The 27,838-nt window shown below is 46.5% G+C and overlaps 1 protein-coding gene across 3 annotated transcripts in view; it reads right to left on the bottom strand.

Annotated features, from left to right (window-relative positions):
• The window catches only part of NOS3 (nitric oxide synthase 3), a 1,079,476-nt gene that overhangs the window by 148,598 nt on the left and 903,040 nt on the right, over positions 1–27,838 (bottom strand). For all 3 annotated transcript variants that reach the window (XM_086940927.1, XM_086940926.1, XM_086940928.1), the window contains 2 exons: positions 20,069–20,279; positions 3,325–3,412 (listed from right to left, as the gene is read on the bottom strand). In XM_086940927.1, the coding sequence (XP_086797053.1) occupies positions 3,325–3,412; positions 20,069–20,279 (299 nt within the window). The remainder of the gene's footprint in view (positions 1–3,324; positions 3,413–20,068; positions 20,280–27,838) is intronic.

The raw sequence follows: 27,838 nt of genomic DNA on the forward strand, positions 1-27,838 counted from the left end.
AGGAATATACAGTGCACTCAGCATTCATGAGAGGGAGCAAGGATGCTTCCTGATGGCCTTATAAACTAAAAGTATGGTGAAACGCCATCATGGTGATCATCGACACAGGGCATCCATTGACATTATGTCAGACAACACATATCAACCGATTCCAACTAAGCCAACACCAACAAAGGCTAGAGTCAGAGTATTTGTGTATGGACAAGCATGCCCGCTTACCATGCTAGGGATATTTCAAACCACAATAACCTATGGGGAAATGAAAGCAGGTACCTGGACCTATGTGGGCAAAGCAGGTCAAGGAATGCTCCTAAGCTGCCAGGCTGCATATGCCCTAGGAATTGTTCGCTATGCACTAGGAGTGCATACGGAAGAGGTGTTGCACATCCTAGGAGAATTCAGAGACATTTTCAGAGGGATCAGCTGATTGAGAAGAAAAACAAAATCCCTACACATCTACAAGTTGATACAACCAGTAGCCCGCCGACACTGTCAGATAGCATTCCGTCTAAGACCAAAAGTGGAACAAGAGCTAAAAAAACTCAAGAAAGCTGCCTTCATTGTCATTGAGAAAGTCAAGGGGTCTACCCCTTGGTGTCCCCGATCGTTGTCACGAGAAAACCCAAGCAACCCAGCTGGTTCTGAAAAGTAGACTTTCTATGCAGCTATCACCAACTCACCCTGGAGGAAGGTTCAAGGTATATAACAACATTCTCGATACATGTGGGACTCGGCCAATACCGACAGCTCAATTTTGGAATATCAAGTGCAGCGGAAGTGTTCCAAAACATAGTACAAGAAGTACTGACAGGGCTACTCAGAGTCATCAACGTAAGTAACAATATCCTTGTATAAGTCACTACTGAGAAAGAGCACAACCAGCGCCTGAAAGAGACCCTCCAATGGATCCAAGAAGCCAGACTCTCTTTACACAGAGAAACATGTGAATCCCTGAAAAGATGTATCAGTTTTTTCAGGTATATGTTGTCAGCTGAGGGTGTAGCCCCAGACCCCGACAAGGTGTAGAATGTGAAGGAAACCCCTCCTACGATACATGTCTCAGAAATAGGCAGTTTTCTCAGCATGGTAAACTACTGCTGTAATTTTATCAAGGACCTCACCAACCTGACTCAGTCACTCCTAGACCTCACAATAGTGCCTGCAACATGGACCTCGGGAGAACAACAGGAACAAGCATTCCAGACTATGAAAGATAAATTGTTAACAACCACATCCTAGCCTACTTTTATAAACGAAGAGAGACAATCCTAGCAGTGAACACAGGTCCAAAAGGACTAGGGGAAGTCCTCACCCAAAAACAAAGATGTGGAGAGTGGGCCCTGCTGCCAGCCGATCACTAACCCCCATGGAGCAACGTTACCCCCGAATCAAAAAGTAGTCCGTCTACTGGGGGTGCCAGCACTCCCACATCTACAAGTAAAGACACCCATTTGTGGTGATAACGGAGCACAAGCCGCTCACCCCCCTCTTCCAAGGCAAATCCTCCAAATCACCTCTGAGGTTAGAGAAGTGGTTGCTGCAACTACGAGTATAGAACTGCCAGGTAGAGTACCGTCCGGGAGCCAACAACCCAGCGGACTACCTATCAAGACACCCCGGACTGCAATCCAAATGAAAGCGGATGATGAAGAGGTGTTGGAGGAATACGTCTGTTGTGTGTTCGAAAGGTCCCGACCCATACCCCTGTCTCTGGAAACAATCCAACAAGCCACCAAAGAGTTGAATGTCTCCAACTAGCACTATCAGCCATTCAATCAATCAGGTCGATGGGACACCCTCAAGACAAACTGGGCTCAATGAACACCTGAAGCAAAAAGAGTACTTAAGTCCCTTTACCAGCTATGCCACAAGCTCGAAGCAGACCCTGTGGCATGCCTCCTGCATGAACACAGGATGTAATACCAACGAGCCACAACACTCAACTGGTCCAACTAGCACATGCAGGGCGCCAGGGTTCAGTGAAGACTAAAAGTTAGCTCTGCACCTAAGTGTGGTTTCCCTTAATCGATCTACTCATAAAGTTGACTGTCCAATCCTGCCCATGGTGCCAAGCTGTGGGGCTGTGAAACCTCCTGCCCCAGTCATCACAGAGTCGAGTCCCTAGAGAACATGGGAGTGGTCCAGTTTGGACTTTGGGTACCTCCTGGATAGAAGGTACACAGTAGTCTTCATTGATGACTACTCCAAATACCCAGAAATGGAACTGATGAGTACCCAAGCAGCTAGTCAAGTCACCCACAAAATGAATAAAATTATGGGCTCTTAAAATAATACGTACCGAAAATGGCCCTCCCTTCCAAGGACAAGAGGTAGTGGCCTACCTATGGTCCCTCAGCATCACGCACAGGAATGTTACCCCCAGGTGTCCTGGGGTTAAGCTTGAGGTAGTCATATACTCTTAGTTGAAAATAACGTATGCTAATACACTTACTCCAGGCTTGTTTTTTGGCACTTTATTTACACAAAGGTGAATGGTACTTTGGTATCAGGGGAGAGGATGCCGACTGGTTCGAGTCTCTTCATTCGCTCATCAACCTCTGAATCTGGGCAAATCTCTTTATCTACCTGTGCAAACAAATATGAATGTGTCCTTGTATAATGTAACCTGTGTTCATGTAAAGTGATCCAATATCTTCTGGTTGAGTTAGCACTATGTAAAACTACAAAAAATATACATAATAATGCATGCAGATGGTAATTTCAAATGTTTTGCCAGTGGTATTCCATCTGCACACTGGGAAGCCTTACAATTACCTCCAGGAAAAACTTGGCGGTAATTGCCGGCTAGACCTTTTTCCTAATAAAAGAGGAGTGCAACTTGCACGTAAGACCTATTGCTATTCAGTTCTAAAAAAGGTGAAAATGCAATTTACAGCCATTCTAGCACCAGCTCATGGGTCTAAATTGCTCCTTTGGTGTACTTACTCTCAAAGTCACAAGGCCTTTTTGGGACTTAATTGCTTTACAAATCACTGAGTAATATCACATAACATCACATGTCAGTTCGAGGTGGGCATTGGTATTGTATTATAATTGCATTTACATAGCGCTTCCTGCTCCTGATGAGGTGTGGAAGCACTTCGCAGACAGGTAGGATGCTACGCTATCAGAGTCCCTTATTGGAAACACGCATCTGTAATGTGGCGTATGAGGTTTATTGTGGGGTTGCCAGTGTGTGTGACATGTGGAAACCATGTTCCTTCTGTAGCAGTGAGATGCGCCTGCTGTTGGCCATTGTGGGAGGGATGCTCAAGTCAAGGCCACACATCAAACTGCTGTTCAAGGCCTCGAGGCGCTTCTTACCCCCTCACAAAGCAGGGAACACTCTCTTCCGGCTTGATCTGGTCCAGCCAAGTTGAGCACACGCCATAGTGCACGGGGCCCTTGCCGTCTGTGCAGTCGAAAGGAAGAAACAAACAGGAAAGAAACAAAGGATGTTGATATCAAATCAATGTATTGTGGAAAGTAGAGGGCGGAGGGGTGTTAGTAGGGAGCTGATGGGCATCTTGCACCACACCAAACATTATCAAATAAAGGCACAGAACTAGCAGGCTTTGGGTTCTGGAGACAGAAATACCGATACACCCACATGAAAGGAGTGGGTATCTATGGATGGCATGGGAAGTGTAAGCTATACACATGTGGTACATGTTTATTATGTTAAATCATGAGCTATTAAATCAACTTGGACGTAAAATGGGACTGGTGCCTTTCCTCGGGCAGGATGAATGATGTAATGGCAATACAGGAACTGCAGACAGCAGTGACGTCAACTAGTGTCAAGCCAGTGCCAAGACCCGCACATCTAAGGTGTCATTGGGCCCCAAACCATTTGCAATTAGTGAAAGTATCCAACCGATAACAAGCACTAGTTTCCAACCAATCATTTTACAGTTTTTTTTACAGTTTTAACGTCTTTATTTCGAGTTTTCATCATAAAAGACACAAATATAAACAAAAATTACATAAAATACAATTAGTGTGACAAAGTCATAAAGTCATAAATATTTATATAAGCATACTAAGCAAAATCAAAATAACAAGACTAGTTAAAAATCTCAATTAAACATACATATAAAGACGTCAAGGGAAAATTGTTGGAACATTTAAATGTATATTAATATAAAAGGCAGATCATCAATACTGGTTAAATTCAAAGACCAAAAAATAGTAGGCTAACATATTATTTGAGTTATTCAGGTCAAGGTGCTATGAACTGACTTAATCCTTATTAGCCAAGCCCACCCAAGGAATTTGGCCAATCCGATGGATAGCCATTCAGAAGTGTTAGTTCTCAAAATGTACAATGCTTCACTGCTCACTCGGGTGTTTAGTCTAGTACATATAGGTTTTAGCCACTTATAACGTGGTTCACGATAAGCAGTACAAACAAATAAAAAATGACCTGTGTTTCTTTACAATCGGTACAACAAGGGCAGAAGATTGACTCTGTCTTCTGCCAGCCACTAGAAAAAGCCCTTAGTGGCAGTGTACCTACACGAAACTGATGGTATAGTTTCCTATCTAATGTTTTAAGGATAACATCACAATATGTTTCTTTATGGGGAACTGCTTTATGGAGCAAAAACTGGCCTGTTAAGTTCGATTTCTCTGAAAGAGCGACGTGTTCCGTTTTTACCATGGACCAAAAGAGAAGTTTAAATTCTTTCTTTGAAGGAAAGGTATGAGAACCCGGCTCAGACCAAAGCAAGGGAAGACCCATTTCAGTAAGAGTATTCTTAATTTGCTTTAGCCATGGTATATCACCCGCCCCTTGTTGCATTCTCACATCCTGTAATTCTAGGGCAAACATGGCAAGTTCCGGGGTAGACCATATGCGTCTCCATAACGCCACCATCCTATAGAGGGCCTGGTGTTTAATGGAATAAATGCCCATGTCCATCAAGAGTGGTAGGACTGGTGTTGAGGAAGGGAGACTGACTAAATTTCGAAGGAATTTATTCTGTATCCTATCTAGGACAGCCAAGTCCACACAACCCCAAATATCGGCCCCGTATAATATGGCTGAGCTAATTTTAGCACTATAAATTTTAAGTGCGGGCAGTACTCTTTTGGTCAAGGAACACCGCTGCTCCTTTACTAGACAACCGGACAGGCGAGCAAATTTCAGACTGAGTGCCGCTATTTGCTCTTTCCATCGCAGCCTATAATCCAAAGTGACACCAAGGTATGTCATTACATCAACCTGCTCCAGTCTAGACCCATTCATTGAAACAATAAGAAACAGAGGAGGGAAATGGTACACTCCAAAACTACGCTTATTAAAAAGACAAATGAACACTTATCTCAGGGCTCAACGTAAAAAGGATTCTCAACTACCAGAAGAAACCTTGAAAAAAATCCAATCCTTAAAAAAAGAGCTAAAACGAGAGACCAAAATGGCCAAACGAATGCACATGGAAAAACTAGAGTGCACTATACTCCATGCAAGCAAACAGCGGAACTGCAAAGATTTTTGGGCAAAAATAAATTTCATGCTAAACGGCAAACATCGGCAGTTTAATTCAGATATGACCGACCAACTCTGGTGCAGCCACATTGACTCACTATACAACCTCACCCACGATACATCCACTGATAACACACTGGCACCACCATCTGAGACTACTACAACTCAAAGCCTGAGTACAATGGCAGAGTCAAAGTTCCCCGACCTTAAAGTCACCTGCAAACCACTGACAGTGGAGCATACAGGAGAATCCGATCAAATCACGACGACGCAGGTACTGATCATCATAAAAAACTTGAGAGCAGATGGAGCCCCTGGTCCAAACGGCCTCCCCAGCGCCTTATTCAGGCAAGATCCAAAGTTCTGGGCCAGCCAACTATCTCCTTTGTTTTGCCACAGCTTAAGCACCGGGAGTATTCCGGATTCTTGGAGGGGCAGTATTTTACATCCGATACATAAATCAGGAGCCCGCTCAGATCCAAATAACTATAGGCTAATAGCCTTAATAGACGTAGAGGCCAAGATCTACGCATCCAATCTTTTGGTAGATCTGGAACTCTGGGTCAACGGAAAAGGGCTAATCCCACCGACACAAACAGGCTTTAGGGCAGGAATGGGCACTCTCACTAACTTATCCGCGCTAACCTTACTGGCTAAAAAGGCAATCGATAGCTCTTCCACACTTTACACCTGCTTTTTAGACTTGACAGCGGCTTTCGATAAAGTCCCCAGATCTAAACTTTGGGCCAAAATGAAAGCCTGGGGCGCGCCGTCAAAGCTATTGGGAGCAATAATAGAGTTATACTCGCACACCTGGGTTCAAATAAAAAAAGGAGAGGGCCGAAGTTTAACAAAGAAATTCACAACTTTGAATGGCCTAAAACAAGGCTGCGTGTTGGCCCCCAGCCTTTTTAACATCTACACCGCAGACCTAGAAAGTGATCTACGTACAATCCAGGGAGATCCACCAAAACTGGGACAAACATCCATTGTTAGTCTACAATATGCAGACGACATTGTGCTTCTCTCTAAAACCCCGATCGGCCTACAACGTTTGATTTCCCAACTCGCGTCATATATCACCAAAGCACAATTAACCATAAACCTCAAAAAATCAAATATCTTATGCTTCCCCAGCCTCAGAAATAAAAAAACAAAATTCGTATGAAGGATAAATTCGTCCAAATTGACACAGGTGGATAAATATAAATATTTGGGCATTTTACTTGACCATCAATTAAAGTACAATCACCACTTAGAACTGGGGAAATCAAAAGCCAAACAGCTTCAATTCGCCTTTAAAACTATACAAACACACCTAAGTGGCAGTTCTACCGGCCATTTGCTAAAGATCGTAGCTGCCAAATTCCTGCCATCGCTTACATATGGCTCGGAAATGATGGCAACCAGGGACTCCACAGTGCTAAATCTAGCCCAATCCAGACTGTTTAAAAACCTCTTCTCAATTCCAAGACACATCTCACAAGCCCAAATACGCTTAGAATATGGACTAACTAATCAGACTCCGGCAAGACAAGGTGCTCTGGCCAAATACTACTGGCGCATGAGGGATGCTGAAGATGATACCCTAGCACATCTCTGCTGGCTAGAGGTAGAAAAACAGGCCGGATCTACCAATTCAATTTACAAATCTCTCAGGCAAGCGCTGGTTTCGTTAAAGCTGGAAGAAACCTGGCTTTCACCCATATCATACAACGCCTTTAAACAATTCACCAACAAAGCCATCAAACAAGCATCACTGCTAATGGACAAAGCCGCAGTGGCCGGAAAAAGCCATGCCTGGATCGTGTTGTCAACTTACAAACATCTGAAACCTCAGCCATATTTGCAAGACTGCTTTAGGGACTACTATAAGAGGAAATTAAGCCTTCTGAGGCTGGGATGCTTCTTGAGTAAAGACCTCACCCCCAATTGGCAACGGTCCTGGTTAACTTCTGCCTGTCGTCTCTGTGGTAACCCCACGGAGTCTTTATTGCATCTAATATGCATATGCCCTGCATTGCAGAAAACAAGGAAGACGCTTTTGCTACCACTTTAAGAGAAGCCCAGGTGAGAACTTGTAGGGCGGCTGTGATAGAATGCCTCAGCGGGTCCAGGATACAATTAGCCTGCAAAACCATAAAATTCCTGGCTCATGCTGCAAAAGAGCTAGAAAACAAGGAAATAATTAACGATGACTTCGGCCAACCAGCCTCATCACGGCTGCCCCAGGTCTCCCACTCCCCCTCCTAATGGTTACTCCCTCGCTTTCACCTCTCTAGGTTGTGTTCTCCTTTCTAAGTTGAAATGTGCATTTTTCACCAAACTCATTCGTTCCCCAAAGTTCTCGCTTTTTTCCTAGACCAATTATTAGTTGTTTAGCAGCTCCAACGAGACAGCCTTGTCTTCCCTCAGCCACATTTTTATAATAGTATACTGTGATTGTGTATTTGTCTAAACCTGTCAAGATTAGGTTTTAACTTTATGATTTTTTTTGGTGATTTTAATTTTGTTTTCATGCTGAGCTTTTGACGTACATGCTGTTTGTATGGTGGTAAGACCCACCCTTTTATGATTTTTATAAATCAAATAAAAGTATTTTTGATTTTGACCATTCATTGAAACATGGCCCCTCAATGGTTTATTCTTTGTCAGGACCATGAACTTGGTTTTATTAATGTTAATTTCAAGATCGTTTTCATTGCAAAAGTCCATAAATCTATTTATAGCTACCTGTAAACCCTTCTGTGTTTTAGCCAGTATGAGAGTATCATCTGCGAAAATTAAAAGGGGAAATTTAGTCCCACCCAGTGATGGAGCATCAGTAGGGGTGTCTGAGAGGAACTTAACCACCTGATTAATGAAGAGTATGAATAGGGTGGGGGCCAGGACACACCCCTGCCTCACTCCGCGGGTCACGGGGAAGGATTCTGTAACCTGGCCCTGACGACCCCATCTGACTCTTGCAAAGTTTCCCTCATGCATCCTAATGGTGAGTTCTAGTAGTGCAATAGGGACCCCCATCCTTCTCAAAGCTGCCCACATCTTCCCTCTGGGGACCAGATCAAACGCTGATTTGAGATCCACAAATGCAGCGAATATCTTCCCACCTCTCAGTAACGCAGTTTTCCAATAGATCATGACAAATCTTAATATCTGATCAACTGTGCTAATGTGAGCCCTAAAACCCGCCTGCAGTGGAGACAGAATATCGACTTCTGACATCCACGTATGGATTTTCCCTAACAGCATTCTGGCTATTACCTTTTGTAGGGCATCGATAAGACTGATGGGTCGGTAGTTTCCCGCATCAGATCTATCCCCTTTTTTATGCACGGGCAAGATCTCAGCCCCTTTCCACGAGTTCGGGATCCTAGTCCCTCTGGCTATCGCATTTGCTAAAATTGTTATGTACGGGACCCAGTGTGTTTGATCATACTTAAAGAGGTCCGCAGGGATGCAGTCCATGCCGGGGGCTTTGCCATTCTGCACTTGTTTGAGAGCAGAAATAGCTTCAGTTTCAGTAAAAACAATGTGATCAAGTGAGGGCACCTCAGACTGTACACTGGCATCTTCCCTAATAGTGAGGGAGATCCGTTCCGTGTTGCTGAACTGCGCCTCATAGTGCTTGACCCATTGCTCTGCAGGGACATGGTTTACCGGAGTATGCAGATCCCCAGACCCTCCCCATTTCACAACCTCCCAGTATTTTTGTTGGTTAGATGAAGTACTTGCCTGATATAAATCTAACCAACGCTGGTCATCCCAATTGGTTTTTGCCACTTTAAGTGCTTTCCTATAATTAACCCTAGCTAACCTTATATCCATAGCTGATTTGGATTTGATAGCAGTTAACAGGGAGCTATGGGCAATACGACAAGTTTTGTCATACCATTTAGTCCTAGTTTGTGCTGGGCCATTATTTCTTCCTTTTGCGGGTTCGATAAAAAAAGACTTAATTTTAATAAAAAGAGACTCATGAATCGTCCGGATTCGATCAAGTGAGGTTCCAGCATCAAGTATGGGTACCATCAAATTTGTAGCAGCTAAGACCTCAGTAGCAACCCTATTGATAGTAGCAGGGTTGTCTAGGAACCTAGCCCATCGTACCCTTCTGCAATCATTCGTAAGACCAGCGTCTGCTGTAACGATATTGGTTGCAGAATTCATAAGGAGACCCTCATACACTGATAATTTTATTACCAGGGGATTATGATCACTCTCTGGTCTTGTGACTACTTCCATGTCCTCCAATATTTTCCAAAACTCTATCCTTAACAAAAAATAATCAATGCGGCTCGAATGCTGGGAATTATCAAATGTAACCTTTCCCATCAAGTCTGATTTGGTCCTTCCATTCGCTGCACGCAAATCCCATTCAAGACAAAGACCCAACCACTGCATAACTGCCTCCGTAACTTTTTTAATTGGAGGAATAGACAAAAGGGGAATATTCCAAATCTGATCAATTTCCCCATATCCCCCACTGTCAAGATTGGGAAACGGTTCAAAAGAACAGTTAAAATCTCCTGCCACCATAACACATTTGTCTCTACTAATATTATTCAATAGGGAGTCTAGTTCGGCTACCACTCCCGCAGGCTTCCCACCTGATTGCCCTCTTGCATATATGTTAATCAGGAAAAGGTCCTGGTTATTTTTACCGGATAGTTTCAAGGCTAGAATGTCGTTGCTTAGAGTAGGAAGGTCTGTAATAGTAATAGCTAAGGATTGTCTTATCCAAATAACCAGACCTCCTGAAGGGCGTCCCTTAGGACCTTTGCAGGCTGGTTTATAATAATTAAGGTAGCCAACCCGACAGATAGCGTCAGTTGACCAACTTTCCTGTAAGATAATTACATCATGTAAATCCATAAAGGAGCCCCAGTCAACCTCTGACATTTTCCCCTTTAAACCCGCTATATTCCATGACAAGACTGCGAGGGTGTGGGTTGGTTTCTCTTCCGTATTAACAGCTAAGTTCACAATATCCTCAGAGATCGAAGGTCTAGGAATACTGGTTTAAAATGTTTCCCTTGTTACCACCCTCTGTGTTATTGCACTTGACCCTGAGACAGTCTCTTCCCTGGGGGCACTCACGTTATTTGGGGAGCAGTTCACTTCAGCACTAGAAAGCCCAGCGACCAAAGGTTCTATGTCACGTCAATCCACACCTTCCAGACCAGATAGGGGAGCAAACCGGTTCGCAAGGTGGGGATAGAACATTGGATAAAGCGGAGTGTCAAAATGAAATCTCCCTCTAGACCTGTCCCTTCTGGTGTGATGAAACGGAGTTTGGGGTCTGTTTGCATATAAAGCTGGATAAAAGTAATGCAACGATAACGTTTGCACATCCCCAACTCTTCCGAATCTTGGTTCCCTGCAGATGAATTCAGCAACCCAAGGCTCTCTAAAGCTAATTACCACACAATCCCCCTCAAGATCTTTCTTACCAAAACCTATCCAATCCACCCTCCTTACATTAAGTATTTCGGGATTTAGGTTAGGAGGGAGCGGCCGATTTTTATTGAGCCAGAATGTAATCCTTGTGTGTTTCCCTCTTACCATCTCCAAGAGGAGCCACGCCAGTTAAGATGATAGTATAAGGCACTGACTCTGGTGGGAGGTTCACACACTGTTTCTTTGGGATGGGTTTGGCGTTGGGCTGGTGGCTTATGTCATGACCCCTAGTGGAAATGGGGTTTTTCTGGACCTGAAGATTTTTTACAGGCTTAGGCCTTGAAGAATTCTCCGTGGAAGTTGTTTTCTTGGGAGCGGGTACAGTTTTTTGTTGCGGGGCCTTTGGTATAGAGGGTCCCGCTTTAGAGCTATTACCCCCTGTTTTGTTATTCATGATGGTGGGCTTCGGGATGGTCGGGACAGGAGGGGTCAGACCAGTAGATGCTAGGCTGGCAAGGATTCTGTTGGAGGTCGCTATATTATCTTTCACTAGCATATCTAAGGAATCCATTTTAGTGTTTAATAATCTTGTCCATTCAAATAGCGGTAAAAGTAAAGATTTAAATAGCAACTCAATTTTAGCCAAAAATATCCCTTCTGTGATGCTAATTATGGTCTCACCTTCCCCTGACTGGACAGCTGCGTTAGTGTTAGGTAGCTGTGAGGGGGATGGAGTGAGGTTTCCCAGACCCTCAGTTTGTTCCTCTGGGTCCGGTGAGTCTATCCTTTTGCGTTTCCCAGGGTTATGAGTGGGTGTATGTTGTGATTGGGAAAGGGAATCCATTTGTTCAGTGCTAATATTAAGTTTTGGTGAATCCGAGAGACCAGAATTCTCCCTGGACTGATCTAGGTAAATGGTCCCACCGTTTGGTAAATTATCATGCGCAGTATTAAATGCACTTTCTTGGTTTGACCCCACTATCTCTACAGTATGAATCTCAGGAGCAGTTGCCAACACTGCCTCTACATTATCAAGAAGGCTATCTGTGTTCAACGTGGAGAGTGGGACAGGGGAGACAGCCTCATTAATTTTACCTAGTGAAGAACGCTTGCCTGTAATGATGTCAAGCGAGAGGCGTTTTTCGACTAAAGCGATCTCCTTCTCCAGTATAGCAGTTGAACGTTTAAAAAATTGATCAATTGTTCCAGTAAAAGTACCATTGGAGGTGGGGACCTGAACTTGCCTGTCTTTACCAGACCTTAAAGTCATTTTTTAAAAATACAACGAGCGAGATTAACACCAACCTCAGTACTCAATCAACAAAGCCACAAGATTTTTCCTTCCAAATATGGGGACTCAAACGTCACTTTAGTCTCAAACAATAGCGAATAATTAATACCAGTTAAAAAGACTTAAAATTAAGAAGGAAATGTTAGTAAGGTGGCCCAGCCCGGCCTCCTTTGGCCCCTGACGGCCACAGACGGTCCCGCCCTTGTCCCGGGCTTCTCCCGGGACGCTCCCGCGCGCTCCCGCGTCGTGGTATAGAGACCTCCCCTATATACGTTGGTCAATGATAAGTGAGGGGGGCGTGTCAGGCAAGGAGAGCGGCCCGATGGCAGGGGGCGAGGGTAGCCGGGACTTCTGGGACACGAAGTCCGGCCCCTTACGCTCGCAGCCTTGCCTGCTAAACTCAGTCCTCTTACAGCCCCTCAGACCAAGTTGCTCCCAGTGGCGCTGCGGGACCCGCGAAGCGGGTTCCGCGAGGAGTAGGATGAAAGGCACTGGAATCCCTCTGCTTCACCAGCATCCAGCACGACGATAGCGAGGTGAGAAAAAGCGTCCCGCTGCCTCCAGGTGCTGCAACCAATTTAAGATGATAAGTGTGAGGGGGGCGTGTCAGGCAAGGAGAGCGGCCCGATGGCAGGGGGCAAGGGTAGCCGGGACTTCTGGGACACGAAGTCCGGCCCCTTACGCTCACAGCCTTGCCTGCTAAACTCAGTCCTCTTACAGCCCCTCAGCCCAAGTTGCTCCCAGTGGCGCTGCGGGACCCGGGAGTAGGATGAAAGGCACTGGAATCCCTCTGCTTCACCAGCATCCAGCACGACGATAGCGAGGTGAGAAAAAGCGTCCCCAATCATTTTGAATATCATGTCGAGGCGAGAATCACCTTTAAGATGCTCACCCACGCACACAAGGCCCTCCACGGCACCGGACCAGCATACCTGAACAGCCGGCTCAAATTCCACGCACCCCAAAGGGCCCTACGATCAGCCCAGCTCTCCTACGCCGAGGTCCCCCGCACCAGAAAGACCAGATCGGGAGGCCGCTCCTTCTCCTTCCTCGCGGCCAAAGCATGGAACGCCCTTCCGCTCCACCTCAGACAGACAACATTGCTCCCCATCTTCGCAAGAAACCTCAAAACCTGGCTCTTCGACAGACCCCCTCCTTGATGGAATGGAACCTGCACCCCCCCCCCCCCCCCCCCCCCCACCCCTAGCGCCTTGAGACCCTTACGGGTGAGTAGTTGCGCTTTAACAAACTCCTGATTGATTGATTGATTGACTTATAATACGACATCTTGGAACGGTACCGACGTGCTTCCAATTGCTGCTGGCCCTCCCCTATTACTGGCTGTAGTGACGGTGCCACCCGGCCCACACTATACATTGTAACACACAGGAACGCACCCTGAGGGCGGGCTCGCCCGAAGGCATAAATAAAGGAGCGCAAGACTGCTCCAGGTCTTGGCTCACACATATCAGAACGTGTGTCCCCCTCTTATTGTTGGGCCTAGCCTGGACAGCGCATGTCAAGCCAGGCCTGGACGTCACATTGGTGACGAGGCAGGTCCCAACTGCGCCTCTGCCGAGCCTCATCTGTTCCGGCCGCCTCCCCCAACCGTCGAGGTGCGCGGTGTGCGGCCTCCGCTGTTGTCTCCAAAGCTGTGTCACACACGAGACGGGGAAGCAAAGGTGCTTGCTGCCCCAGTGGGTGCCCACCCCACACTGCGGAACTGCCAATGGACAAGTGCTGCCCAGCGGGTGCCCACCCTGAACTGCGGAAGCCGCCGGAGTTCGCGTGCTGGCCAGTGGGCGCCGACCTCACACTGAGAAGCCGTTGTTCGATCCTGTTGGCCGTAAGAGCCCTGCTGAGGGCGGAGGCAGCCGAACGTAGCTGCCATCAGCACTGTGTGACGCAGGTAAGGCCTGGCCTGCTCAGCATGTGCGTACCCGCCTTGACTGAAGACAGCGCTCCCACTGCTGCGTGATCGAGCCTGTTGCCCTGAGGACAGGGCTCAATTGCACCCTTGAGCTCCGTGCGCTGAGAGTGCACGGGCGGTCAGGACGCTCTCGTGAGCATAAAGCACTGGCAAAGACAAAGTGCATTACTGGATTGGCCAAGCGCTCTGCATTTAGCTCCCTCACCACCAACAACAAGCACTGGCAAGTGAAACTGGATGCCAGTATGTCCCTGCTCACAACACACAGTAGTCAGGACCCCAGCCCACCCGTCAACCACTGTTAGAAGTAATGGCTTTGAAGGACACAGCAGGAGGGTATTGCACCAGGTGGGAGGCCAGTAAGCATATTAGTAGGCGAACATGAGCGTGCCCAACGCAGATGGAGCTGGTGCTCATGTGGCACAGACACAGGCCCCACAGCAGGCACCTATGCACGCACCACCACACCACGACATGCGACGGCGACCCCCCTGCGCCCATTCAGCGAACTTGCGGATCCGGCCACTGCGGCGGCACAATGGTAATCTTGGATCGGCCTCCTAGATCACTACTTGGTGGGCATGAGAGAGACAGACAGGAAGGTGAAAAGGTCGCTCCTCATGTGTTACGGAGGGGGAGAGCTGTATGATTTGTTCGAGACACTGCCTAAAACAGAGGCAGATGACAACTATGACGAGGCGGTGGCAGCTTTAAACAAGCACTTTGACCCGCAAATAAACCCCTATTTCAAACGACTCAAGCTCTGCCAAGCAAGACAAGGGGAGGCCGAGACAATAGACGTTTTCTATGCCCATCTGAGGAAGCTGGCGGGCTCCTGCACGCTGTATGACCAGAGGGAAGAAATCTGCCACAAGTCATATAAGGGTGCCGCTCGGTGCCTCTGCGCCGCCTGATACTCAGGCAACCAGGCATCTCTCTGGATGAGATCCTACTGCTCGCCAGGTCCCAAGAGATGGAGGCAGCTCTTAACCAGCCCACAATGCAATCAGGGACCTCCCGCCCTCCAGTGATAAAAGAGGAGTGTGGACGCTATTCAGAGATAACCAGCGACACCACGAGAGTCCAGAAAGTCGCCACAGAAGAGCGCATGTGGTAACTGCAGTTTGGATCATCCGCCGGCTGGTCGATGCCTCGCAAGGGGGAAGACCTGCTCCCAATGCGGAAAGCTCAATTACTTCGCGAAGGTGTGTCGAGGAAGAAGAGCGACGACAAACACTACGGGGCAGCGTGGACCGACAATGGCAGTTAGACAACTGATGCGGGAAGACCTGTTGGAACAAGTGGTTGCCACCCCGCCAGTTTTTGGCTTAGACGCGGATGGCGACGGCGTCTTCATAGTGTTGTTTGTGAGTTGAGAAGGTTCGAGGCGTTGACCTCCACCCATGTGCACCATCACAGTGCAGGCTCCTCAATAAAGGCGCTCATAGACATAGGGGCATCAGTGAACTTGATGGACACGATCAATGTGAGCAGCTAACACCGCGACCCCGCTCGCACCCTCCAGGGTAAAGATATACACCTACAGTGGGACAGAGCCACTTCCCCTACGAGGAGTCATGGAGGTTGAAGTTGCCAGTGAACGGCACCGCCTCCACACACGGTTTCACGTTACCGAAGGAAAGCAAGGGATGCTCTTCAGCTGCCACGCGGCGGAAGACCTGGAGCTGGACTTTTTCGCCAACCAGGTGCATGACCTGCATGCCCTAGACATCCTCAGAGACTTTCCCATCTTATTCGAGGGGCTGGGGTGCCTGAAAGGAAAGCTATTCAAAGCTATTCAAACTCCACATTGATCCAACGGTCAAGCCCACATCCCTGAGGCACAGGAGGGTACCTTTCAATCTATGCTCTCAAGTGCCCTCAAGTGGAGGGGATCTGTTATGAAAGTTGGAACAGTTGGGTGTAATTGAGAAGGTGTCAGGCCCCGCCCTGTGGGTATTGCCTTTGGTCGTTGCCCCCAAGCCAAAGCAGCCTGGAGCCATTCGGCTATGTGTCGACATGCGCCTTCAGAACAAAGCTGTGAAGTGGGAAAGACATCTCATGCCCACCATGGATGACATCATGGCAGACCTCAACGGGGCCAAGTGGTTTACAAAACTCGACCTCAACGCCGGTTATCACCAACTGGAGCTTCATCCAGATAAAAGGAATATCCTAACATTCTCCACCCATGTGGGGTTACTTCGCAGAGTCCTCCATAGCGGAAGTGTTTCAGAACGCGATAAGGGAGACACTCACCGGATTGCAAGGCGTTATCAGCCTGATGGATGATATCCTAGTCTTCTCAAGGACACTAGAGGAAACTACGTGCACCTCAAAAACACCCTTCAATGACTAGTGGAAAGTGGGCTTACCCTCCACCGAGCCAAGTGCTCGTTCTACCAAGAGTCAGTGGAATTCTTCAGTTACATCTTCTCTAGATATGGCCTACAAGTTGATCCGAAGAAGGCAGAGGCCATACACACTGCTCCGAGATCTACGTCCCCCACGGAAGTCTGCAGCTTCCTCGGCATGGCCGGATATTGCGGTCAATTCATTCCGAATCTGGCATCCCTCTCAGAACCTGTCCGCAACTTTCGATGACAGGTCAACAGTGGGCGTGGATCGCGAAGGAAGACACAGCATTCTGTGCTGTGAAGAAGGCCCTCATCAAAAACAAAGTCATGGCATACTTTTACCCAACAGACGCACAGAAATGGTGGTGGATGCAAGCCCCGTGGGGCTAGGAGTTGCTCTCATGCAAGAAACAGAAGAGAAGGAATGGGTCCCAACCTCTTATGCTCGCAGAGCATTAACAGGAACAGAGATGCCGTATGCCCAGATAGAGCATGAAACCCTGGCCATCAAATGGGCAAGCCAACATTTTCACCTCTGTCTCTACAGGCAGGAATTTCGCACGGTCACAGATCACAAGCCTCTCGTTCCCCTTTTTGTAGGCACTTCCAGATTGGCTCCCCAAAGACTCAAGAGATGGGCAGTTCAACTGCAAGCCTACCATCATAAAGTGATCTTTTGGCCCGGGATCAACAACCCATCTGACTTTCTGTCATGTCACCTTGCCACGTCTGCTCTACCTGGACGCCTGGCAGATGAGGACAACATGGAGGAGTTTGTCCAAATGATCTCTCAGGAGACCTGCCCAAATGCGCTCATGCTTGACGACATCGGAAGAGCCATCGAGTCCGATGAAAGTCTGGCCAAGGTCAAAGCGACGTTGGTGGACCGAAGCTGGCATCCCTTTCTCAAGGGAGTACATGCCTTGACAGAGGAGGAAAGACTGTTCCGTCAACAGCTATGGAGGGCCCAAAGCGAACTCAGCGAAGGACTTCATGGGATTGTCCTGCGCAGCACCACCCTGGTAATCCCTAGGAGCCTTCAAGAGAGAGTGGTCTGCCTGGTGCATCAAGGGCATCAAGGGATAGCTAAAACTAAAGCCTGTCTCAGAAGTAAGGTATGCTTCCCCGGCATGGACACTATGGTCGAGGAAGCCCTCCACACATGCCACTCGTGCAACATCACCGGAAGTAACCCAACACCACATCTGGTCATCACTGAAGTGCCATGTCCTGAGCCGTGGACTCAAGTCAGCATTGACTTTTGGTCATTCCCAGACAGGTGGAGCACCCTGGTCCTCAGTGACTCCCACTCAAAATTCCCCATGGTAGAGGTGGTGTCATCAACAGCTTTTCCACAGGTCAAAGCCACGCTCGACCGCGTCTTCGCGAGGATGGGACTTCCGGAAGAAATCAAGTCAGATAATGGGCCACCCTTCCAAGGGAGAGAGTTCCAGGAGTACCTGGCATCCCGCACCATTCAACACCGCAAGATCACGGCAGAGTGGTCGCAGGCAAATGGGGAGGTTGAACGCTTCATGCGGACTCTGAACAGGGTTCTTAGAATTGGCGTTGAAAAGGGCGATGATTTCGAACACTGCCTCCAGCAATTCTTAGATGCGTACCTCCAGACACCGCACTGTACAACACTGTGTGTCCCGGCGCATCTGCTGTTCTGGAAAGTGAATGAATGAATGAATGAATGTAATCTTGTCAAGCGCAAACTTAGCCCAAGGGCATCAAGGCGTTGGTGCGGGAAAAAAGGAACGGAACACAGAGAGAATAGTGCCTCGGGGACAACATTCCTGCTGACCCATCCTGGAGTCCACCTGTGCTGGATCAAGCCACTGCACAAGCCAGAAGACGAGCCACCAACGACAAGTCAAGCCAAGCACGCCGGTTGTACACAATGGACATTCAAGTTGGGGACCGGGTCATCGTGAAGGACGATACCCAGGATGGAAGTATCGCACCCCGTCCAGAGGTGTGGGGGGTTATCAATGTGCAAAGAACCATGGTGTTGGCCAAGCACAGGACCCGAGTGGTCACGAGGAAAGTATCATCGGTTAAGAAGGTGGAGCCAGACTCACAGCAACAGGTTAAGAGACTGGAGTAGAAGAATGGGGAGAAGAAATGGTGCCACAGAGCACCCCACGTAGCAGTCAGGCAACAGCACCATTGCGTCCAGAATGAGAATCACCGGCTGGTGTAGAATAGATAAACACAAGTGCAAGCTCACCATCATAGGAAGATGACTCTGGAGGGACAGGGGTGGAGAACAACTCCCAGAGGTATGGTCTTCGGTCGAAGCCTGCTCCCAGCCAATGACTTAGAGACTTTGCGTGCTGCATGTCTAAAGACTGAATACTACACATTGTAATGTCTTAGCATCTAAAAGATTGTAGGGATGTAGTGACGGTGCCACCTGGCCCGCACTATACATTGTAACACACAGGCACGCACCCTGAGGGCGGGCTCGCCCGAAGGCATAAATAAAGGAGCGATAGACTGCTCGGGGTCTTGGCGCGCACATATCAGAACATGTGTGTGTACTCCTGTTATTGGAGCGACTATATGCGTCAGTGGCCTAGCCTCAGCGCAGCACATGTTTAGCCAGACTGGGACACCATACTGGCCACTCACTACTCAGCGTCTGCCTCACTGTACATAGTGAGCTTTTTTTATTAGCACGCACTGTTAGAGAACCGCTTCATGACGCATGTGCAATGTAAGGTGCTTGTGAGGTGCTGCTCCTCCAAGAAACGTGATTCAGCGTTTTGGACTTCAGAGTTCTACTGTATCATGATTGTCATGTCACTCTTCCCAGCATGGTGAACGCCTCACTCCAGGTCATCACACAAACGACCTCCATTCCTGTCTTTTTCTTCTACAAATCATTGTTAGCAGAATCAGGGCAGGAGAAGCAAAGGAAGGGTAAAAACGCCCAGAATGCCTTTGGTGATCACAAGAAAGGTTAGGGCTGGACACAGTATCCATAATGACCCAGAAGGAGGTGGCCGCCTACTTCCCAGCAGAGTGCTTAAGTCCACTCAGTGGGTATAGGCAGCGCTCATAGTCGACGCTCCTACATGTCAATGTTGTCCTGCAAGACTTCCTACAGAGGGGTATGTTACACTTGTGTTGCGTTTAACTCTTGGTTTGCGGGGTAAAATATGGAAAATGGTGAACATTGCAGGCAAAGGATGATGGTGCCAAGGGAGTAGAAAAACGTATGAATGAAGAAATTCATGCCAACACTGCACTCAAATTACTCCTGATCAGTAACTCTCTATCATGACCTTAGACGAGCAAAGACAGACGAAAAGTGATCGGTGGGCCCCACAAATGAATCTCTGACCATGATAATTACTCTGTGCTTCAATCCAGTCCATTGTTTTTTGGCTCACCATGTCACCTCATATGGGAACAGCCATATATAAGTGCTGTAGGAAGCACTACATAAACTAATCCAATCAATCTTATCACCAGTTAGTTGGGCGCTCTCTAACCAGTTCCCCATTTGTGCCCAGACTGATTGCCCACAAGTGAACTTCCAATGCGAGAATAACACCCAGGCTCATCAGACACGAAGCCTCACTCACCTTGACTCTGGAAAGCAACTACGGCCACAGTGAGGTGGATTTCATTGGGGTGCACGTCCAGGGAGGAGCTGATGGAGTAATAGCGAGGTGACAGCAATGGAAGCTGTGTAAGGAGGAAGGAGGATGGGATGGAGACAGACGGGAACTCCTCGAGCACTTCCAGGAGCGTGGAGCACTGGAACCACTTCCACTCTTCGTAGATACGAGCATCCTAGGAGAAAACAGGCGAGGCATTAAAGGACAAGGTCTGACAGCAACGCAGTCTTATAATCCATTCAGGGACTTTTTTTATGGGAGCCGCGGGCAATTGACTAAAATTCACGCAACACAAAGTGGCTGCACAGCTTTGTATGAGAGGGAAAGAGCAGGACAGTGAGATCTGGCACTGCTGCTCCCTCTCCTGTGCTGGCACACTTTAAGCTGCCTTGTGCCACACATACACCCTTAACCATAGTTCAATGTGCTTATGTGACTCCTACCATAGGTTTTTTACTTTACCTTCCAGTACAAATAAAACATGCTTATCCATTTGTTTGAAGCTTATCCAATTTTGTATTAGGTCGTACAGTACAGCCACATGCAAAGTCAGAAAAAAGAAAAAGTTTCTCCAACTTTATGCCTTCCTTGAGGAGACATATATTTTTGGCGTAAAACCCTGTCTACATATGACAGTAGATATGGCTTTCAGGAGAAAAACATGGGTGGTTCCATGGGAAAGCCCATGTGCCATCCATGGGATGCCCACTTGACACAAAGTAGAGCAGAGCAGTGCATAGCTCATCCTTGATTGTTTAAGGTTACTTTCCAACACAAATAGCTTTGCGCTTGAAAGCCAATCCCATATTAACACCTTAAACCAGTTAGCGCCACTTTTGATGACCCTGTACAGGCACAAAGTGGTACTCTGTAGTACAATACATGAGCATCCATTTAGTATGTTTTCCACCATCTTTGTTGAGCACTTGAGATTATTCATCACAAGTGATTTTAGTAGATCTTTAGTGGGGCAGAGACCAGTGATGGTAAAAGTGATGTTTGGGGAGAGGATGTGGTCTCACGGTTAGACTGCCGACTTTGGAGCCGGAAAACCAAGGTTCGAGCCGCGGGGTCGACTTCACATCCCATGATTCTGGAGAAATCACTTATTCTCCCCATGCCTACCAAAAAAATTAATGTGTCCTTGTGTAACATAACTGGTGCTCATGTAAAGCGCCCCAATACCTTCTGGTCGAGTTCACACTATACAAATCTTTAACCAAAAAAGTATACTGTGTTGGGATGGAAAATGTTCCTTGCATGATGATGCATTCCCTCCCTGAGTGCCCAAGCAGCATGGTTATCTGGTAATGATATTTGGTCATGAGTGATCACAGATATGTGTGTGCACCATGACCAGCCCTATCTCACAGTAATGTGGTATGGCTGGAGCAGAATGGGTGCACCAAGCGCTGGTCTTGTGAAGTTAGAGGATTACTGCCCACCTCAAGTTAAGTGGCACAAGCCCAGAGGTGGCAGCATCCCTTTTTTATACAAGTATAATCAGTAATGTAAACAGGCCCTTTTAAACCTGTCACTGGAGACCAGCCTACTGCCCCACGTGGGTAAAGCTGTGTGACTGTGTACTTAACTCACCCTTGGCCTACATAGATTGTGTGTAGGCCGGACAGCATGTGATACTTGCATATGCATGTAGGAGCGCAAGTATGTGCCGAGGTGTGGTACAGAACATGGAGCTTTTGGGTTGCATATTGAAAGCACAGTGGCTGAAGAGGTGAGGACTGCAATCCCCAGGCAGGAGATGGGCATTGCTAACATTCATGAGGGTTGGGGTTGGGTGCACATTCTAAAGGGAGAGGAGCAGGGTCTCCTCAGTGCACATCAAAGGTCTCTTTGATTTCAGGAAGAAATACCTGTCATTGGGGCGGGGGCTCATTGGCAGGGAGATGATGGGACTGATGACTTGCTACCAGGGAATTTGAAAGAGAAGAAGGGTAGGGCCTTTGAAACTTTATGAGGCATCTTTCAATGGAGGCTGACAGTAGATGTGCTCCTCAGTTACTCCCTGGGCCTATGTTGAGAGTCAACTGGAATTAGAGCCACGCTTGCTGTGGCCGAGTTTCACTTCGACAAAGGGCAGTGTAGAGGAGAAGAGCACTTCAAAGAAACTGACAGCCCCAAAACCAATGTCAAAGGCCAGGCACTAAATCACGTATGTGTCAGGATTTGGACTGTAAAGGTGGAAGAATGAGTCCCATACTTGGTTGAACAGCACCGCCTGGTCAGGTGACAGAAGATCGCCAAAACGTTGTGCTGCTGCAACCAGGGCTGGGGACCAACATCAGTCAGTATCCCTGCTAGGTGAGGGGTCATCCCCCAAGACGTCAAGACCACTTGCCCTGCGCCTGAAACACCAGTCTACTGCCTGACCAAATGACCAGCGTACCTTATGAGGAGGAGAGTGCTTAGAGTCTGCTGCCTGCCAAGACCAGTGAGTGAAGTGTGAGATGCTCAGTCCAGTCTGTTATAGCAGGGATTCCGCCCAGGACAATGTTGACGCTCCGAACTTAGGAGGCTTTGCAGGTACTTTTAGTGTGCTGATACTACGCTTTTGTGTTGCATCAAAATACTCTTTTTTTCAGCAGAAAAGTTTCGGACTGGACACTCGCCTTATTGTTGTGACTCTTTTTACTTTGAGTTGTGGACCTGTTTATGTGTTGCACCTACATCATCCTGAACAGCCTTTGTCTGCTGAACTTGACCTACCACTGAGAGGTAAGTCCTGGACATGGTGGTGCTTGGCCACACTACTCAGGACCATAGTAGTTTGGGCCTCTGGACAGTAAAAGGCTTCAACCCCCAAGGTTGAGCCCAGAAGTTATTGCTTGCCCTGTAGGTCTCTGAACAGGGTTCTGACATAATGATCCATAGTAAATATGGGAGGATTTATGGGCAGATTGGGGGCAGACTCTGTGCCAAATTAACATATCACTTGGTAGCTGCCCAGGGTGGCTCCATCAATGAGGCACAGATTGTCCACACAAGCATCAAAAATAGCTCCATTACATAGGAAGTGGCTCAGCAAAATGTACTGTTGCCAATGGCTTCAAAATTCTTTGCAATGGACCTAAAACGGTGATGCTGGAAGAACAGTCAGTAATATGCCAAGTTGGCACAAATATGACTGACTAGATCAAGATAGCCCACACGTGATGGATCCTTCCCCTGCCCTAATACCATTATGGCTGCACTGTCCTGTCAGAAAACCCAGTGAATTTCGTCTGATTTAATCTTCATAGTTTTAAAGTCCATTTTTAAGTCTGCCATGGAGACAGATTTAGCTTTTCCACATCTAATAAAAAAATAATGGATGAAAAACACATACGCTAAAAATACACACAATACAAGGGGTTTTGGGTCAGCCCGCTTCATTCATTAGTCTGTTCAACTGTCATTCTTGTTGCGTTCCGCCCACCACAGCATGCATTATGGGTCAAATTGTCAGCCCACTTCAATCACTGACTCTCTTTGCACTCTGAGTGATGGCAAATTGCCCACTCACAAGTGCATATCCATCTAAAGAGAAGTGCACTTTAGTGCCAGAGCTTGTGGGCCAATACAGTAGTTTTCCAATGTTTTTTTTCTCCATCGTTATCTTTTTTTATTTGTTTAGAAACTCTTTTGTGGTTAAACTACGTCTTCAGGAAAAAAAGTGAAAGCAAATACTACATTTTCTTTTCCAAATCCAAATTCAAAAGCTTTATTACGACAATTAAGTCTTAAAGCACATACATATAACAGCTTAAAAAAAGAACCAGTGTGTTAAAAACCATGAATTACAGAACATTAAAATATGCAGTATAAATATAATAAAAAGAAGAAAGGACATTTAGACCATTTGATTAAAAGGTAATAAAGAGAATCAAAATGTAATACAAAGATAATTAATTAAAACTATTATTGTAATCAGGGGAGTTTAGGTGTTACTCAACTTTGGATTCCACCAATGTGGCGCATACGTATACCCCATGACCAGCTTAGAAATTTAGCCATTGCTATGGCAATTGGTGGTGCAGGATCGGAACAAAGTACTCTCATTGCCTCAGCACAGTTTCTAAGGCCCAGTGATTTAGCTATCGGACTTAGCCATGCACGCCGAGGAGTAGAGTATGCAGGGCAGACTATTAGGACATGGGGTACTGTTTCGGTTTGATCTATGCAAAAAGGGCATTGTCGCTCTCGCCTTTACCCCACTTTGCAGTAAATGATCTGATTGGCAGAGTGCCTATCCTTAGCTGGAAATATAATTTCCGGTCACAGGGTTTAGTTGTGGTGTCCCAGTATTGCTCAAGGAAGGGAGAGGATTTGAAGTCCATAAATTTACCCGTTAAAGATAAAGAAGATTGGCTGCGATGTGTGTTGCAGAACACCATTTCACAATATTTTGCCTTGAGAACTTATTTAGAGGGAAAATGAGCATTGGCAGGGTCTGTCCATAATACACTCATGCCCATCATTTCAAGAAGGGACTTGATTTCCCGAAGCCATTTGATTCCATGTTGGCTATCTGCCAGAATAACATCCATAATGCCTAACGCATAGTGTTTTAATTCCTTTGCAGACCAGAGCCTCCGCCAATATAAGAGGGAGCGAAGTCTGGCCAGGTCCGCTACGGGTTTCCTGCCAAGGTCATACAGCAACGGGCCTGAGGGGGTACTTTGTGGGACTCCTATGATTTTCCTTAAAAACTTTGTTTCTGCAACAGAAATCGCCCTAAGGTTTTCAAAGCCCCGCAACTCAGCCCCATACAACGTAGAACTCAAAACATTCGAATCATAAATTTGTATGACCGGACTTATAAGTTTAGTATGTGACAGCCTATGATTTGTATAAATAGCCCCTGCGTTTTGGCGAAATTTCAAAACAGACATATCCATTTGGCCCTTCCATCCCATATCTTTTTGCAAAGTTATGCCCAAATACACAAAAGACTTAACCTGTTCCAAGGGGAGGTTATCAATTGTTATACCGCCCCTAAATGATCTATGCTGGTTAAAGAACATACATTTTGTTTTATTATTATTAATTTCCAATCCCCGAGAAGTACAGAAATCGTTAAAACACTTCAGGGCACGTTGGAGGCCGCTGGGGGTTTTAGATAAAATGAGCGAATCGTCCGCAAATAGTAAAATAGGTGTCCGGATACCGGCCACAGCTGGGGCATCAGTGGCTACATGCATAAAGGAGTCCACTATACCATTAATGTAAAGAGAGAATGGTGTTGGGGCTAACACGCTTCCTTGGCGGACTCCACGGGCCACAGGGAATGAATCTGTGACACTGCCCTGATCACCCCTTCTTATGTGGGCACAGTTGTCCTCATGCAGGCAAAGGATTAATGTTAATAACTCAGGTGCCATCCCCAGCTCAGATAGTACAGACCATCATTTGCTGCAAGGAACTAGGTCAAAAGCTGACCTAAGGTCCACAAAAGCCACGTAAAGTGAACCATTCCCCAAGACCACAGTGAGCCAATATAGTGCTATAAAACGAAGGATCTGGTTCACTGTGCTGGTTATTGACCGAAAGGCCACCTGAAAGGGTGACAGAATTGCATGTTCGTCATCCACTCCTGAAGAATATTCAAGACAATGCGACCCACAACTTTTTGTAAGCAATCTATCAAACTTATGGGCCTGTAATTTTCTGGTCTCGACTTGTCGCCTTTTTTAAAGATGGGTACAATTTCAGCCCCTTTCCATGATGTTGGGACTGAAGCACCTTGAGCAATGGCATTAGCTAAAACGGTGATGTACTGAACCCAGTTAGATTTATTGTTTAAAAAAAGGTCAGCGGGTATTCCGTCAATGCCTGGAGCTCTACCCCCCATTATAGCTCCCAACGCTCTCTCTGTATCCGCCGGTACAAAGGGTGCATCTCTAAAAAGAGTGTACACACAATACTCTGGTGCCCTCATATTATCGTCCTTACAGGCATACTGACGTTTGAAGAAATCCACCCACTGATGTTTATCGATATAATTGTGAGGGCGTTCCGGATGGCCCCCATTACCCCATTTGGCGAGATTCCAGAACAATTTAGAGTCTCTATTTGTGCATGCCACTCTTAAGTCCTGCCATCTATTCTCATCATACTCTTTTTTTAGCCAAAACCTGAGTCCTCCCATAGTTATTTTGTGCCTCGCGGACTCTCACAGGATTACTTGATTTAAGCTCCATCCCTAATCTATTTTGTGCCACTCTACAAGCCTCATTAAACCATGAGTTCTGCGTCTGGGCAGTAATTTTTGGCCTAGGCATTCGCCTCACAAAGGGCCCGTTGTAGGTAATCCCGGATTACCACTTCTTAAATACCGAATCATACCGATTTGGTATTTAAGGACTGGCAATAGGGATGTAGGTATTTTTACCTAATTGATTACCGAATCGGTAAGATTCCTTATTTACCGATTCTGTAATTACCTATGATTCCTATGGGACTGTTTAGTCAAGCAAAAAATCCCTTTGGGACACCTTGTTAAAGTGACAAACGTTCAACAGACAATTTAAAACAGAAACACATATACTGAAAAAATACTGTACTTATGAGGCAAAACACAAATGAAATTATGAAAAGTTTTCAAGCCAGTGGGCTGAAGGTCGACACACGGGACGCTGATATTACAGGTTTTTTGGGTGGTATCCGAGGTACATGAATTACGGAACCATCGTGGTATAGCAGCAGATTCCTGCCTTTGCATCTGTCGTTTTCGAAGCCTTTTTATGTCTACCGTGTGCATCTTGAAGATTTCATAACAATATATAAATATATAAATTTTAATCGTATATCTACTTTGGTGCCCAGCAGCTGTACCGCAGAGACTGCTCTGTTTAACCCCACCTTACTGTGACATTAAGCATTAAGCAAGATTGCAGGTCCTGAGAAGTTTTTTTAACTCGCTGGACGAGAGATGTTTTTTTAAAATAGGAGGTACCTACCCCTAGCGGTTATGCTTTGATACAAACTTCTGAGAATTGTTGGGAAGACATTTCATGTAATCCTGATGAAGGTGGTTTGATCATATGATCCACCGAAACGCGTCGCATAAACAAAAAGGAGGATTGTGTTTCAATTAATTAGAAAATAATTCTGACATTTCTGCTGAATTTAATTTTCTGTCTTTACCTCCTTTTTTACTAATAGCAATTAATTGTTTCCTTACTTTTAATGTTCTTCCCCCTCTTTGTAATTATTGTTGAATTATTGTTTTTTTAAACATTGCATTGCATAATAAATTGTCCAGGACTTTTCATAATTTCATTTGTGTTTTGCCTCATAAGTATAGTATTTTTTCAGTCTATGTGTTTCTGTTTTAAATTGTCTGTTGAACGATTGTCACTTTAACAAGGTGTCTCAAAGGGATTTCTTGCTTGACTAAACAGTCCTCTTGGTACCCATCCCTTTGGTCGTGGGGTCCCTCTCTCTTTTATTAGAATTGATTCCTATGGGCCTTGAAGCCCATAGGAATCAATGGCAAATACCGATTCGGTAATTACCGAATCGGTAAATACCGAATCCTGCCAGGGGGAACAGGGTGTCACTTTGACACCCTGTAGCACCCCTGTTTTTGGCTTATGTGCAATGTGACACACATACATGCCCTTAGGGCATGTATGTGTGCCACATGGCACAGGTGTACATGCACATCTGTGCATGTACACAGGAATTCCTTATTTACCACCCAATTGTATTGGGTGGTAAATAACGAATTCT

This window comes from Lissotriton vulgaris, chromosome 10, assembly GCF_964263255.1.
Source record: "Lissotriton vulgaris chromosome 10, aLisVul1.2, whole genome shotgun sequence".
Lineage (NCBI taxonomy): Eukaryota > Metazoa > Chordata > Amphibia > Caudata > Salamandridae > Lissotriton > Lissotriton vulgaris.